This window comes from Struthio camelus, chromosome 3 (genome assembly GCF_040807025.1).
Source record: "Struthio camelus isolate bStrCam1 chromosome 3, bStrCam1.hap1, whole genome shotgun sequence".
NCBI lineage: Eukaryota > Metazoa > Chordata > Aves > Struthioniformes > Struthionidae > Struthio > Struthio camelus.
In genome coordinates this window covers 129544866-129562035 of record NC_090944.1, presented here as the reverse complement: position 1 = coordinate 129562035, position 17170 = coordinate 129544866, and the positions used below count along the sequence as shown (strand labels likewise).

The window sequence follows — 17170 nt, the reverse complement described above, 5'->3', positions numbered from 1 at the left end:
ATTTTGCATTTATTTTAACTTTCTGCAGATATAATATAATATAATATTAACTTTCTGGGTGTAATTTTATGTCGCATTGGAACTTCCAACAATAACATTCGCACACACAAATAGTGATTATTCTTTTAAATGTTTTTTCAGGGTTTAGTAACTGTTGAAGATGAACAGGCATGGATGGCATCTTACAAATATGTAGGTGCCACAACCAATATACATCCATATTTATCAACAATGGTCAACTATGCTCAGCCTGTAAAATTTCAAGGTTTCGATGTAGCAGAAGGTAACATAAAAGGTTGAATGAAATAAAAGTATTTGTCTGCTTATTTTAAGTAGTTTTTAATCTCTCTGTTTCCAGAGTTTAGAAATGTAAGATTTTAATAGTTTAATGACTTTCATCTATATACTTAAAGATATTTGTTTCCTTAAATATAAAGTTAGCTTGTTATTCCGTTGGTCATCCACATGGAGTCACTAAATTACTGGGGGAATATGAAGTTGTTGAAAGTGATTGTATTCTCTAGGCCTTTCTGACTACACTGCCTTTTTTAGTTTGTTTTTCATTAAAGTAAGGTAAGCATGACCGCTGCAAAGGTCAGCAGTTAGCTTATGCTTTCACATTGCATACTAGAACATTTTTCATGTTGTTTCGTGTTATCTAGCAACTCTGTGCAGGCTCGGAATCATAGTTTTTTTCTACGCAAAAAATGAAAGTTTTGTTGATTTTCCTGGGAAGTGAAAGAATAAGACAAGTCAGGAATATCACTAGATTTATCTTCAGTATAATTTGATTATATGGATGACAGATAACGGGGAAACAAACCAGTATTTGCAGTACTTCGTTGAATAGTATATCCTGCTATTATGTATAGTGCATGATTGTGAATTTTGGTGCATCATTACAACAGCATTTTAAAATGTCTTTTCTTTCCTAGAACGCAATATTCACCATAACATGTCCTCTTTCAATGAGTCAGTTGGGCTAGGGTATTTGAAGACCCATGCAATTGAGTTTGTAAAGTATCCTTTTAACTGTTGGTGGCAATTCTCTATTAATGGTATAAATAAACAACAAATGTCCACTTCACTTATGATGTTCCTTGTCTATAGTGGAACAAAGAAGGTAGCTAGTAAGGTAAGGAATAGTAAGGAGTAATGTAAGAAATATTGAAAATAAGAGGATACAACAGTACATTTCTATGTTGTTTCTATTTCGTTTTCTTTAACGAATTGTACAGTTATAATAAACGACAAATGAGTCGGATATACCCAAAGGGAGGCCGAGTGGATTCCAGTAATTACATGCCTCAAATTTTCTGGAACGCTGGCTGCCAGATGGTCTCACTGAACTATCAGACCCCAGGTAAGCAGCAACGACCAGTGAACCTAAATTCTAAAGAATGGCTTGGGCAGTAACTCTCAGACAGATGCCTTGGTTTTGCTTCTGGCATTTTTTGAGGAAATAAGACATATGGCTAAATAATATAGTGCGGAGGGAATTATGGAAGCGTAAGAAAAGGAGCAATAAAAAAGCCGTGTATAGCACAAAAATTCAGTCTCCTTTCATGGAAAAATAATTGACAGAGTACTGTAACTTCTCACATAAATGATAATGTTACTAATAAAAATATTAATTGTAGGGAAAATATTGTTTTTGCAAGAGACAGCTTTGCCACGGCCGAGTGAATTTCTCCAAAGTAACAACGAAGGAATGTGCAAATGTAAAAAGTACAAACTGTGTGCCAAAACATTTCTAGATCAGTTATTGTCAAGTGTAAAAGTAACACCTTTAGCATCAGGGAATGGGATACAAGAATCCATCTTATGTAACGATGTCAGGGAGTGTAAATGATTCTCTGTGGCATAAACTGAAGGGAGATCTACTGTCCCTGTTAAATGAAGGTGAGAGTGTAACTTTTTTTTTTTTTTTAAATGAATCTAGGAATGTCTTCAACAATATATGTGACAGACCAGTTATTCCATTTTCTTTTTCTAGCTGTGATAGTACCGTTCTTTTTCTTTCCCCTCAATGTTGTCTTTGGTACTACTGACATTCCTAAGAGCATACCCCGAGTTCTCTCCTGCAAAGCTCTGCGCCCCTGCCACCGCTGATTTCTAGCCAAGAAGGCAAGAGAAGGCTGTACTGGAGCACGCTGCTTGTAAACTGCTCCACTGGACGTGATGTGGACACTGGAGCAGAAATGCCAGCTTCAGTGTTCTCCCAGCGCTGCCTCTGCCCAATGCATGTCATTCTCAACCCCTTTGTATTGCACAATAATGTTGCTTCCTGTGTAAGTGGAAATGAGCAACCTTCCTGTGGTAGTCTTCTATGATCCAGCTTTGCTGGCAGGCTTAAGAATAGCTGAGGAAATAAAGTTAAGGCTGCTGTAAAGCTGCCAAGAAAGAATAATAACCATTATAAGAGTATTCAGAATCTTATGTTTAGTGTAACAGAGCACATATAGAAAAGATATTTGCACTTTCGAAGGCAGAGTTCATGGGCAAGAGAAGACCTGTGTTATCATTAAAGTCAGGATGTCGTATTCTGATGCCACTGGAAACCTGCAGGAAAAGATTGTTTGCTGGGTTTGGGGTTTTGGGGGGAAGGGGGCTATTATGTGCTTGCTATCTTTGTAGACAAGTGCCATGATAATGTATCGAATGAAACTCAGAAGCTCTAAATTTTGAAATTAAGCAACGCTGTTGTGACCTCTGTGGTCTCTTGCGGTGTTTCATGGAAATAGGCCCCTAGAAACCCGGTGCAAGATTCATCTCACCTTCTTTAAGATATCAGGATACGGACATCTTCATCAGAGGTAGTTGTCTACAGTCATTAGAGAGAAATACACACTTCTCGGATGTGATTCATCTAGTCTGTTTTAGATGTCAGCCTTAGAACGCGATTAATTGTGCTGTTAAAAGTAGCTGTATCCCTCCATTTTTTAAAGCAATTCTAGATCACTGGCTTAAATGGAGATATCTCTACTATAGATCTCAAAAGTTAGAGGAGAGGAATCCTGTCCTAGGCACCTGTATGACCACAGTCTGATGCTCCTCTGCCTACAGGATGTGTTTGGATTCAGGGAGAGATTGTTTTTGAAGCACGGCTTAGACTTCAGCTTGGTTGGTACAGCTGTTACTACCGTGAGGATACAGAAGTTTGCCTCTTGCTTCTTTTTTTTTCTTAGATATATAAATGTGTGTGTCTGTGCGAGTGTGTGTGTTTTATATGCATTAAATTTAATTTCCATTTAAACTAGTTGTTCTGGACAAACAGTTTTATTTTCTTTCTAAGAAAGATCATGATAGGCATTATTCAGAAGGAAAGATGCTATTTTTTTTCTCTCTTGACAGATTTAGCAATGCAATTGAATCAAGGAAAATTTGAATATAATGGGTCATGCGGGTGAGTGATGTGATTTAAACTGTTGTCACTGTGTATCAGAATCCTTTACTACGGCTTTAATAAAATATTGTCACTATTAATTATGTGTTACAAAAGAAGAATGAGATGCTTGGTGGAGAGTAGAAATTAGCAGAATTCAGGGAGAATTATCCCCTAGAAGGAGGTATTGTAATGAATATGCTTTTTAATTATGCCTGTTTTTTAAAATGAGATAGAAGAGGCTTTGTGTGCAAATTATGGAGAAGATCATGAATTCCATATACACAGAGTTACTTAAATCCATCTTCAGCTTCTGTTTTGAATCTTTTTTTGAGGATGCAACTTAGTACGGAGATTAGTTGCACAGTTCACAGAATAGTCAAATTTACTTGGGCAGGTTGAGTTTTAGTTCATGGGGAACATTTTTTTTTTTTTCTTATCTTTGTACTTCAGATGGAGAGCAGATTGCACAGAGAACGCTGAAGTGTTTCATCTCTCCAAGTTCTCACTCCTTACTTCTGCATCACTAGGGATTCTCAAGCAATGCTCACAGCTAATTCTCAAATGTTGAGTTTATACTTTGATAGGCTAGACAGAGAAAGTTTGATGAATTGTAGGAAGTAGCAGTCCAGACACATGAAAATCTGCAATTCACCCTGAAAAAGAAATAACTTCTTTACTAACGCAAATCAGAAAGGAAATCTAAGTGGATGGAGCTTAAGAAAATTTCTCTTCCCCAGAATGGGCGATAGTACTCTGCCCCTCCAGGCCTTTCTTTCAGTTATGAACTCTTCAAACAGAGGCTGTTTTGTTTGACAAAGGTGCAATCTCTCTCATTTTGGTTGGCGTCTCCAACCACTACTTATATACTAGTCCTGAGTAATGAAAACAGAAGAAAACAAAGCTTCTTTTTTTTGTGGCAGAGTATGCTTTATGTGGCAGAGTTTTTGACCCACAAGCCTGGTGGAAGACCATATGTTTACTCCTACCTAATTCTCTAAAACACAGGCATCATTATCAAACAAATTACTTGGTTCTTATATCAGTCTTCTGATATTACAGTAATATAGTGGTAATGCATGGTAATATAGTGGTAATATTTGGCTACTATACATAATAGATGTGGTACTAGTTTAGTCAGAGACATAGCACTTAGGACAATGAAAATAAAAATTATATTTCTTTCTGTCTGTACTACTCCTTTCTCTAATACACAGGTTGCATGCTGATGAAACCAGATAGAGCTACTCGTACAGCATGAGAGCACTGTTGATTTCAACAGGCCTAAATTACGGGCTGAGAACATTTCTGATAATTTCCTTCTGCCCATAATGTACTTTAAATTAATACAAGATTATAAAATAACATGCATGTATAGTGTGATAAGGATGAGTATTACTTCCTGAGGAATATACTTTCCTAAACAGAAACCAAATGTTATGTAAAAAAAGGGAGAAAATGGATTGAGATTCTTTCCACTGGAGTTTTTCTATCGCTTTTTTAATTCTTTCTGAATTTTGTCTACGCCTTTATAACGCTGTGTCCAGTGTTTCTCTAGAGAGAGTGGAGTGTGGATAAAATATGAGCTGCTTGCAGCTGATGTCTGTTGGGGCTGCAGAATTAGCAGGATGACTCCACTTAGGCATTTTGTTCCATCATTGGGAGAGAATTCACTTCATATGAAGCGCAGCATTTCTGTAGATCAGCTGCTGTTTTATTTTGATGGCAGAATCCTTGTTTTTTAATTCATCAGTGCACGTATCAACTTCAGTGATATGCTGATCCAGTGTATAGTCCTCAGGGATGTATTGCAAGTGTTATTATGGTCGTACCTTTCACGCTACTATAATTAACAGTCTGACAGTACTAACATTATCAGTCATTCTCCCCAAGGTTTTATAACTGAGATGAAAAAATTAGATTCAAGCTGAAAGTTATTGTATGAATCTTGGCTCTATGGAACTGCTTCATTTAAAACGAAATTGAATAGGTCCTTTGTATTTTTCAAAAGCGTTAAAGAATTGGAGTAAATGAGAGCATCTTATTTTTATTAGGTGGTAACTCACTGTATTTTTAAAGTATACTCCATTATTTTAAAATGTTTTTGATTATTTTACATTTATGTTCATTTTGAAACCCAGGGTAGATTTAATACTTCAGTTGCTGGTAATTCAAAATTAAGATTAAAATTTATCTGTATTTTAGCAATGGTAATATTTCCATTTTTCCCTCCTCACGCCTGCAGCTGGAATGGTAGTCTGTATTTCACAGTGCCCTAGGAGAGTTCATTGTTTATAGCTAGAACATCCATTTTGTTTATATTTAATACAGTTTTAATTTCCATATGAAAATGATTTTCTTCTTCTTTTTCTTAAAATAAGGTATCTACTTAAACCAGATTTCATGCGGCGACCGGATCGAACATTTGACCCTTTCTCTGAAACTCCTGTAGATGGTGTAATTGCAGCGACATGTTCTGTACAGGTAAAATAGAAATTTAGAAACCTCTCTTATCTTAGAACATCCAAAATCACATTTAAATGTGAGCAGAAATATATTATCTGCAGAAAATATGTTTGGATTGTGTGGATTCCACCAAACTGTTTCCATGGTTTTTATTTGATTGCTGGCTAAGACATCTATGTTTACGTGAACTGAATGGAACAGGATATAATTAGAAATGGTTTGTTATTACGCATTATCACTGAATTTTAAACCCCATCATATTCTTTATGGTTCACATCAGCCTTCACAAATAAAAAATGAGTAAAGCTCGTTCCTGTGGGCAGTAAGAAACTGCACAAACTTCACCTGTCACCACAGACCAAGAGGGAGTTTGTAGTGGGCGTATTTGGATCGGGTGCTTTCAAAGCGAGTAGAACTTGAAGTCTGCGCTGTGATCTGAGGAGTGACGACTCTGTGCACACTACTTGAGGGAAGAAATCAAAGCTTCAGAAGAACCTATCGTGACAAGAAAGTTGCAGGAGTAGAGCTAAAGTTGTTTGTGGAAGACGGCTGTTTTTCATGTGTGGAGCAGCCCAGCCTGTAATATTCACCTCATATTAGGCATCAGAGAAAAAAGGTTCATGTGCTGGAGGTCTTAACTTTGGAGTCATCTATGAGGAGCAAAGCTCTTAAAACTTCTAGTGTAGTTATGAAGCATGGTTAGATCTTCCTACAGTTTGGAAGGATACTGACAACTGTATATCCTGTTTTGTGACTTAACTCTCAACTCTCTTAGCTGAAGTATCCTACATGCAGCTTAACCAAAGAGTTTTCCTTTCAAATGTCGCTATCTATACGCTGCATGGAAATTTCAAACTCTTCCCAAGCAAATGTTCATTGCATTTGGGACGTTTAACTAAGTTTCATTTGCACCTCCAGAAGAACAGAAATGTGTTGTTTTGTTTTTTTAATGTCAGATGGCAGTACAATCCCTCCAAGAAGGAAGCGGGGTCTGGTGAGATCTGGTGATGAGAATATAGTACTAAGAATGACAAGAGAGGGCTTTTAGTTCACTTCTTTTGCAGCATACTCTTTTTTTGCAACTAAAATGAGCGTAAAACTCCATACTTCTGTTTCTGCTCCTCTAAAACTGGAATAATAATGTCAGCCAATGCATTTGAGAATTGCAGAGAAAAAACAGAAAAGGTTTTGTTTGCAGTGATTACTGCTTGATGCCTACTCTGAGTTGGAGGCCTTGCTGGAGAATGCAATGCTCTTCATCACAGGGGAAGGTATGGTCCCTGTAGTGGAGGATGTATACAGCCTTATTAAAAACAAAACATGCCCAGTGGATGTAAACAGTGGGAGGGAGAGAGAGATGGATCAGGGTTATAAGAAGAACATATCTGCACTGCCTAGTTTGTTGATTCTGAATTACTTTTATTTGTACTGCAGTAATAGCTAGAAGCCCTGACTGAGAGCAGGACTCCCCTTGTACTAGCATGCTGTTATAAGAAAGGTAAGAGTGGACCCAAGCCCAGTCACATACCCCTCAGCTACGTAACTTTTCAAATTTGTTCTTCAGAGTGTTTCTGGGAAGGCCGTTAGACCATAAAAAGAAAATAATGGCTCGAAATGAGCTTAGATCTGTGAAATCATAAGGGTTTCATTTTTTTCTTCCCTCCTTAATCACACTAACAAGAATATTTGCTACATTTTTAAGTAATGGGTCATCTAAATGAAGTAAAAATTTGAAGTAAAAAATCTGATATGTGACTTAAGTTTGAAGATTGCACCTAAGTGAAAGCAGAGCAATAGCTTCCATTCACCTCTTTGTAGTCAAGACATACAGTAGATGACAGTGCATCAGAACAGCAAGCTTAAAGCATAGTTTCAAAGGAGTTACTGAAGAGCATTGTCCAAGCTGGTGATTTCATTCAGCATATGTTCTTAATGTGGTCAATGTACCTGTGAGAGCGCGGTTGATTGGGCCAACTGACTTACAACTGTTAATACTGTGGCAGAGTGAGCACAGTCATTTCTGATTGGTATAGTTTTATATGTAAATAAATGTCTCAAATTGCCAAAAGTCAACTGACTATAACGTGCATACTTCTTTAGAAAGTTGTCTAAGATAGGAATTTATAGTACAACTAAAATGAAAACTACCTGCTACATACTCTGTATTACCACCACACAACAGTCCTTATAGAAATTGGAGCAAAGCTGGTAAGAAAGGGAATTAGGAGTCTGGACGTGTGAATGAATTGCAGTGTGATACCATGGGATGTGCACTTGGAACACATCCACTCTTCCAGACCTTTGGTGTGCTCCTATCTCAACGGGTCCGTGTCACACTTATTACTCTGTAAGAAGATGTCCTTAGGCAGTTTCTGCAGAGTGGCATTGCAAATTCCCACCAAAGGTGACTTCTTTATGTGCCTGTACTGTTAAACTCCACTTCCATCAAATCTTTGGCCTCTGATTCCCAAAGTGCTCACTCACATAGTTATCTGTGAGCACCACTGTGCAGATAGCAACATCATGTTTACACCTCCCCATTGAATTGGTGCCACCAACTCAGCATGCACAGGAATATACAAACGACTGTGACCTGGAAGGAAAAGTCTCCTTACCTGTGTTGCATCTTTGAAAATGTTCTGCTTCCAATACTGAATACGGTGACGTTCTTAATCCAAGATTCGTCTTGAACAAAAATTTGATTGCTGCTGATATTTCTCTTTATGGGCAAATGGGATATGAAGTTAGCTTGTGAGTTAAGGCAGGAATTGAGCGTGTATTTTCATGAGTGAAAAGCCAGGGACTTTGCAGTTCCAATAGCTTGTGTGTATGTGTGTACAGCAGTGTGTTCAGCTGGATCACAACTCAGCAAAGCATGCTAGCCCAGCGCTTAACTGTGGTGCTGTAGTGAGTCCCCTAAGCTGTATAAAGAGTAACAGCTGCTAGAAAGTAGTAGGGATGGTATGAGTTTTCCACTGGGCTGTTACTTGTCTTCATTATCTATTTTCATTAACACTGAAATTCAGGATGAAGTATAACAGAGGAATTTCTTCAGAAAAGAAGTGTAGTTTAGCTGTTGTAGCGTGAATGTCAAATATTATAATAGAGCTGCATTTTTAAAAAAAAATTATACCTCTTTTTACCTTGTGCAGAGCAGTCAGCTCATTACTATTTTTTACTCTGTGTAATCCCCTTTAAAGATAAGTATGTATTTAAGGTTTTAACACAGTAACTTTTCAGAAAAAAATTACCATATTAGTGCTACACTTACCATTTTCATCTGATTAAATTAATGCATCTGTTCTATAGAAAGCATTTTGCAGACTGCTGTCACTAAATAAAGAATCATCAGTATTGCCAGTATTCATAAAGCACTGCATACTTTTTATTGCTGTTATTCTCTGTACCGCTTTTCCTTACTGTTCTGTTGTTATGTTGCAGGTAATATCTGGTCAGTTCTTATCAGACAAAAAAATCGGTACGTATGTAGAAGTGGATATGTATGGTTTACCCACGGACACAATACGTAAAGAATTTCGAACACGCATGGTGATGAACAATGGTCTGAACCCTGTTTACAATGAAGAATCATTTGTATTTCGAAAGGTAGGATACTTGGAAAGCACAGTCTGTGGTTGCCAGCCCTTTTGCACATGAGCATCCTTGCTCACTTGAGCCACCCTTCCCTGCTTCAGTCTGACTGCTCACATGAATAAGTACTGCTCCCATGAAAAAGGGTTTGTAGGGCTCCTGTTTACTACAGTAAACAATTTAAAGCTGAAATAAGCTTTCAAGAGTTTTTTTTTTTTTTTAAATTTTGCTTTGTTTTGTTTTTCTAATGGATAACCTCTGTAGCTGTCACATGATTTTTTGTTTCTGTTTGGCTTTTCCCTCCCCTTTGCTTCCTCCTCCCACTCGGAGGTAGCCACCTCCTCCGTGGCCATGCCTGTGTTCAAGGTATGCAGTCTGCTCAGAATGAGCCCCCGCTGGCGGACACCATCATTCCTTGGAGATTTCTTCTTCCCTGCCCTGGCAGTGGCTGCTATCTTGCACTGTTCCTTCAGCCCAGAGGGCAGGTGAGATGCTGCATCCAAAGCTAAGGTCAATGTCATTACATGGAAAAGTTGGAAGGGTGCTGTGTTCCTCAGACGTGTTTCCAGCTCCCTCCTCCAGTAGTCCATGTGCATCATGTACTTTTTTTTTTCAATAACAAAAGAAAACCAAACCTTTTTTTCTTGGTATGGGGGATTTAAAGAGAGAGATCACAGTTGTCATTGCCAGTGTTCAGTTTTTATCTCTCAGTCTTTATATATATGATACATATATATATATTATTTTATATTTTATTTTTTGTCAGCTGGAGTTTCATCCAGACTACATGTGTTAGCAGTGCCGTCTTTGATAATGTCTGTTTTGCTTACACCTGTTTTGTTGTCATGCAAAATTGTTGCTCTTTTCCAAAGTGACAGGCTTTGCTGAGGGGTTTTACCACTTTACATTTGGTATATGACACACATAATCTGCTTTCTTAACAGTATAACCAGTTTTTAATAGAAGTGTAATTTATGCAAGAGGCTTTTCTGGACTCAAATATATTTTGAAATGAATGTGAATTTAAGTGCTTTTCTCTGCAGATGAGGAGGCACAGGGAAAACGCTTAGGTACGTGACAAGCAATGACGCAGTTGCCCATGGCTTGCTGGCAATTTGGTCAGCATCTATTGCCTTCTGATTTCTTAATTCAAAAGGCCCGTAAAATACAGGGTGACACAGTTTGAGTCTGGCTGAGGAGGACATGGATATCGTGACTTGGGTGTAATGACTGATGCTAGTAGTTGGAGTAGTCCTTGGACTTTCCTCTCTACCGTGGAATGAACAATTACATGGTCACACATTCCCTTGAATAACTCGTACTGTAAGTCAGAGAAGAGGTTATTTTCCTTCATCCCAGGCCCTAATCAAGTCAGGCTGAGTGTTTTAATCAAGACAGCTGTTGGTGACGAGGCAGATGAGTGAAACAAATACAGCAGGAACGGTTCCTCTAGTTGGAGGAAATGAAGACCTGGGGTGCTAAAAAGTCACGAGGGCAGGAGTGCCTTCTAGGATACCCTAGAACAAATTAATGGAGAGTGAACCATAGCCTCCCTGGTCCCTCTCCTTTCCCTAGTAAAGCAGTATCTGAGCTGAGCCCATCATGTAATGAATGATGTGCTGGTCTGTGGCCTGTAGAGGAGAGATCTTAGCTACCCTATTTGGGTTGCAGTGTTCTCCTCCAGCTGGTGTTTAATCCTGCACAGTTGCTCACAGGTAATGTGTTTGATTGTTCTTCTGTCATGTTTTGTTGTTTTTCTTTTAATTGATTTTAAAATAAAGCTTCAGTCATTCTAACCCAAGTTTTGTGTTGTCACTCTGTCGTGTAAGAGGGAGGCGGGAGGTCAGTGCCGGGAATGCTTAGTTGTAATCACTCATCCTGTGCTGTGAGGCAGGCAGAGCAGGACGCCTGTGAATAGCTCAGGTGGCTTCAGAGGCCAAAAGCGTACTTCCTTCTGTGCCCCCTTAGGACTTAAAAATGAAAGTGGAGGGGGTGGGGGAAGTCTAAGGGAGATAGTAGAGGCAATTTATCTTGATCTTTCCTCTTGACCCATAACCATTGATGAAAAGAGCCAGACAGGGAAGGAGTGGGAAGACCTCTGCTGGCGTACAGTCGAGGCAGACGGGCACAGAGGCTGCTCCTCACGGTTAGTCAGTCTCCTTCCTCGCTGCTCCCCACACAGAGGCAGCGTTCAGAGTGAGCACCTTTGTTCCCGGGCAGGCAGAGGACGTTTTGCTCTTGTTCTGGTTGGTCACGATGGGGGCTGACAGATCTGAGCAGCCACAGCTCCCCACACCACCATACGTACCATGTACCCTTCATGTCCTGAGTAAAAAGCACCTGCTTCTGCTTGCCAGGAGCATGCCCTTTCAAGGGGGCTTTCACCCTGTCCTGTCCTCCTCTGTCTGCTTCTCCCCTCCGCAGAACCCACAGTTCAGCATACATCCCCACTGGCTTGTGCTTGCATTCGCCTCCCTTCTACATTGTCCTTCTGGGTACATCCCACATCTCCTCTTCTCGTCATTATTCCTCCAGATCCAGCATCATCTACCCTTTAATTGCCACTGTGTCTGCCATTTCCCATGTAGTGTTTACCTGCCTGCTTATCCATGTCACCACTGTCCAATAATGAAAAACAATACAAAATATTTAGCTAGTGTAGCTGCAAGCTGCAGGATTGCACATCCTGAAATCAGCCGGTTATTTACGGTGAAGGAAGCTTTTCTAGGAAAGAATCATCTGAAAGTACACAGTTTGCCTCAGCGTAGGGGAATGACATTATCTGACAGTGTTGATAGACTGTGTTTCTGGCATACAGAGTGAAATGAGCAGATTGCTTCAAACATGGGAGGTGGGGTGGGTACTACTGTACTAGAGTCATTGAATTTCTTCATTTTATGGCTTTCCAGGTTATTCTCCCTGATCTTGCTGTCCTGAGAATAGCAGTGTATGATGACAATAATAAGTTGATTGGTCAGAGGATCCTGCCTCTGGATGGTCTGCAAGCAGGTTACAGACACATTTCCCTTCGGAATGAGGGCAACAAACCACTCTCTCTTCCGACAGTTTTCTGCAACATTGTGCTTAAAACATATGTGCCTGATGGTTTTGGAGGTGAGATAATCCTGTCTCTCAGTGTGTTGTAAATCTTGAATGTTGGTGTGGAAGTACTGAAGTACTGTGCTGCCAGTACGCCAGCCAGGACAGACACAAGTCCAGAGGACTGGAGAGAGTTGGTGTCTTTAAGTTCTTGGAAACCGTGTGTATGCAGTTAAGAAATCAGCGTTAGTATCAAGTGCCTCTGTGTTAATGAGAGTGAAATATGCCTGTTGAAGCCAACATGCACAACAATACGGAAAATAAGCTAATATCCTCAATTTGGTTTTCTGTGCTTGCTCGTGCTTTAGTGAGACACTTTTCTTGACCTTTTTTTTAAAGGTAAATGTTATATAAGTTAACCTGTGTTTTAGCTAAAGATTTTCTGGTCTGTAGGTATGAAAAGTAAAGTAGAATCTAGACATGCATTTTTTTCAAACAAAACCACTTTTGTGTTCTTGAGACTATTGGAATATTGTTGTTAATAATGGACAGTCTAAGAATTTGGCACCCTAAACATTTCTGCATTTTTTTTCTCCCAATTTTATGTTTTTAATGAGTCCTAATTATTTTTGTTGGGTTTGGGAGGAAGACATTTTTAATGTGGGCCATTTCCACGATCAGGTTGGCAGGGCAGTCCAGTGGCCATTTATACTGAGCAGTAGCAAATTGCTACATGTGGATGGGAACAAATACCTGAGAATAATCATTACACCACATATGTCGGTGTGAGCGTAAGTTCACCTGACGGTGCAACCTCTGGGAAATGTTTTCTTCCCTTTAGATGAACTTCTGTCATGTACATTAGACAATATACAAACCATTTAAAAATACAACATAGAAGTTGCATTAAATGTTAGTGCTCTGCCTCTGCAGCAAAATGAAGTTTACCTTAGAGATGATCTGTGAAACATTGATAAAAATACTGTTTTGCTGTTTGCAAAAATGATTTCAAAACTTATGTTTATGCAAAGAATTACTGCCACTTCTGTGTTGAGTGTCATTTCTATAGTACAAAGTGGAGAAAGAGAAGAAAAGACCTATCCGGTATATTAGATAATGCGTTTTCAAGAACATAAAGATAAACAGGCCTTGACTTCACTAGCAATAATTTCATGTACCAAGTTAAGTATTTACAGAAGTGCTTGTAGAGCACAGAGGTGAAATCCTGGCTGCTGGAAAGTCAGCTGGAGTTTTGCTTTGGGGCAAAACTCCAGCTTTGCTGGACAGGCTTTGGGGCACTACTATGCCTTTATTCAGTATGCTTCATCTAGAGTATTTAACATTAGAGACTTCAGCTCAAGGCAAGTACCAGCTTCTGCTTAAACTTGAGATTCTCAGGCCAGTGGCTGGAACATGAATCTAAGGGACACAGTTAAGCAAGTACCTTAATTTGTCTCTGAACTAAGGCTTTTGACAATAAATGACTTATTGAAAATGTTTTTTTAAATTAGGAACATGCTTCTGAAGTGGGATTGACATTTTTCTGAACAATACGATGCTTTTTCTAAGAGTTGAAATTAAGCTTAGGTGGTTCAAGTCACTAAATGTGCTGATCATTGTTCAATAGGAGAAGACTTTTTTTTTAAGCGCATTATACAAATTCAAAAATAATAGAGGTTTTTCAAAGGGAGTTTGAATATCAGTTCAGAATTTGCAAATGGTGTGCGGTTCGGTATTGGTCCATCTGCTGTATTGCCAACATCACTACAGATGGTTTATCTGTTAGATTTGAGGCTAGAGAAAAACAATTCTACCCCTAAGTAACTTTATCATTACAGCAAATTACTGCTAGGGTGAGCAAACTAGTTGCAATAGCTTACTGTCAGTGTTGGGAAAAACAGGCTCCATAGGAATTATTAATTCTCCTCTCCCAATCCCAGATAGTTTTGATGTGTCTCATGTATTTTTCTCGTCAATACAGAGCAACAGCCTGCTGAACAACTGGGAGATATCTTTTGACACTCAGGTGGAATCGTTAATATTCTGTTGGCATGTGTTTATAAGTACTTAGCGTCTGCAGTGCACCTCTTATTGTTTTATGAGCTATCATTAGAATCTCAATGATTATTTTAACAAATCTTTAGGAAGGTACAACTCGATTCCTTCGGCTGCCTGCTTTCTTTTATTTTCCTTTTTTTTTTTTTTTAAGAGTAAGTTTTAAGAACTAACACCAACTAATAATTAGAATGATTGATCCATTATAGCCTTTTAAATATGCATAATTTTGTTTTTCATATGATATAGTAATTTTTTGTGGTTTGTCTGCATCAGTTATTCATTTCTGAATGAAACACAATACTGGTGCAAATAAATGCAAGTGAAGTAACATTCTCCAAAGAGAAACTTCTGTGATATAAGCCTGTGTGTAAGTGGGCACGATTACTTAGGGTGGTAGTTAGAGTCCTATCAGCCTTATGTGCAATAACTTCAGAGAAGCATTTCACAGAATAGTTTAGGTTAACCCCTCAGTTTGCGTGAGAAGGATAGCAAGTTTATACCCAAAGGTTTTAATGCGTTGGATGTTTTTTTACAGATCTGGTCAGTGGGCCAACTTCTCTGTCTAGCATCATAGTAAGCTAATTTTGAAAATGGCTGAAAAATATAACATGGATCATGGGCTTATGAAAACTGTGACTGTCAGAACTGTCACTGCAGAAACAATGGCCTATTCTGCTAGTGAGACAATCTAGAATATAAGGATGCAAAACGTTTATCTTTTACTCGTAAGTAGCTGAAAATAGGGCTTTACAGCATTCTGTAAAGACAAAGACTCCTGGTACGTGAATCACTAGCTGTGATCCCCACAGTGGTCCTGACAAAAGCCTGAGTTAATTACGTGACATATTTTGTAGTGAATGATGAGTCAGGCTGCAGCTTTTAAACTTCCTGAAGTTACTGCTCTGACAGTAGGACCTATTACCTGATACCAGTGACCCTTTTGTCCATAATACAGCAGTTACAGTTTCAGAGGGATCATCCAAGCAGATTGCTGCTGTAGTCTCTGAATGCGTTATGACTGTAGGTGCTAAATCAGTTTAATTTGTAAAATCGTTTTGTGTCGTGGAAGGGCCTCCTTCTGTCAGTTCTTTTGAGATGGTTTTGAAATTAGGCGTGGAAAGAGGTTATTCATTTTGCAGGTAAAGATTCACATGTGTTTGTCTTCTTGTAAACCTGTACTTGCACATTTATCACTGCATATGTAAAACACATTGTATAAGCCATATGGTTAAATTTACACAATGTGATTATTAATTTAAGTTTAGTTTTATAGATTCCTATCACAATCCAGCAGAAAAAAAACCACATAGAATTTCCAGCCTTATTCCTGAGGCTTTGTTCTGACTTCATACCACTTTTGCACTGACCTTAGTGGCATTGCTTCTGATTTTAATGGCAGTAGCAAAGGTTGCCGTTCAGGTAATTGGTGTGCTGACAGGCAAAACGATTGCAAAGCTGTACTCTGTAGACTCATCCGTCCAGCATGAGACACAGTGCATGGTAGTATTGAATTTCATTGTAAAATAAAGAGGACCTGGGATGGTATTGTTTGTATTATTCCATGTAAATCAAAGAAAAGGGACTGCTTCTAGGAAAGAGGTTTTATTTATTTCCTTAGGCAGAGTAAAGGAAACGTGCTTCTGCAAACATTAATTTGTCTGACGATGCAAGGTATAAAAAGTTTGGATTAAGAGCTCCAAATAGCCCATGACTGCATAAGAACAAGATGAGTAAGTAGTTCGTGCTTATGGAATAGTTATGGGTGGCCCCTGATATTGAGGCACCACTGCTCTTCGCTGTCCCTGAGTTCAGGGGAAGTCTGTGTCCAAAGGGCATTTGCCTTATTGCTTTAGCCACCTATCTGAAACAGCTGTTTAGCTTTTTCTTTGAACCAAGGGAAGTAACTGACCATCTTCTGCAATTCACTGTAGTCCCACGTCGCTAAGCACCCTCTTGAAGAAAGTATGATTATTTCTGCCCCATCGGGAAGATGTTAGTGCTTTGTGACTCAGGAGATCCCGTTCTGGTCTCAACTTCCAGAGTCATCAACTGGGAATAAGTTAGGGGGGTCTGATGGAGTCAATGTGTTTTTTGTAAATAAACAAGCTGGATGGATACCAACCCTTTGGTCTTTGGTGCGTTATAACCTAATTAATGTTCCGGGTGTGTTGCGGCGCTGTGGCAGTGAGCGCTTTTAGCCGTCCTTGCCACGTTCACTAGGGAAAGTTGGGCAGTTATTGCAAGCCATGGCTCATAAGGCAGCTATAGAATAACGCACTTGTAAAAGATAAATTTCCAAATGCATCTGAAGATGTTAAAAAGTTGATTTTTTTTTTTAACAGATATTGTGGATGCTTTATCGGATCCAAAGAAATTTTTGTCCATCACAGAAAAAAGAGCAGACCAAATGAGAGCTATGGGTATTGAAACTGTAAGTAGAACTTTATGACATACACAGCCAGAATAATTTGTAGGCATAGTATAATGCTTTTTTATAATGGAGGATGCAAAATGTAGGTTGTGAAAAGTTCTGTCAGCAAGACTGAGTATGGTTCCTTGATCTGAATTTGGGTTTGTTTTTTTTTAACAATGGTTCCTTCTCCCATCGATGCATGTTACCTCATCATCTCT

General features: G+C 38.9%; 1 protein-coding gene across 18 annotated transcripts in view; it reads left to right on the top strand.

Annotated features, from left to right (window-relative positions):
• The window catches only part of PLCB4 (phospholipase C beta 4), a 222591-nt gene that overhangs the window by 170674 nt on the left and 34747 nt on the right, over positions 1-17170 (top strand). For 14 of the 18 annotated variants that reach the window (XR_011140503.1, XM_068940300.1, XM_068940303.1 and 11 more), the window contains 8 exons: positions 142-295; positions 936-1020; positions 1239-1363; positions 3355-3406; positions 5767-5869; positions 9293-9457; positions 12352-12556; positions 16882-16970. Coding sequence is in view for 17 of the 18 variants with exons in the window: in XM_068940300.1 (XP_068796401.1) it covers positions 142-295; positions 936-1020; positions 1239-1363; positions 3355-3406; positions 5767-5869; positions 9293-9457; positions 12352-12556; positions 16882-16970 (978 nt within the window). In the remaining variant the exon portion in view is untranslated. The remainder of the gene's footprint in view (positions 1-141; positions 296-935; positions 1021-1238; positions 1364-3354; positions 3407-5766; positions 5870-9292; positions 9458-12351; positions 12557-16881; positions 16971-17170) is intronic. The other 4 variants (XM_068940305.1, XM_068940302.1, XM_068940304.1 and 1 more) reach the window with 1 other exon arrangement.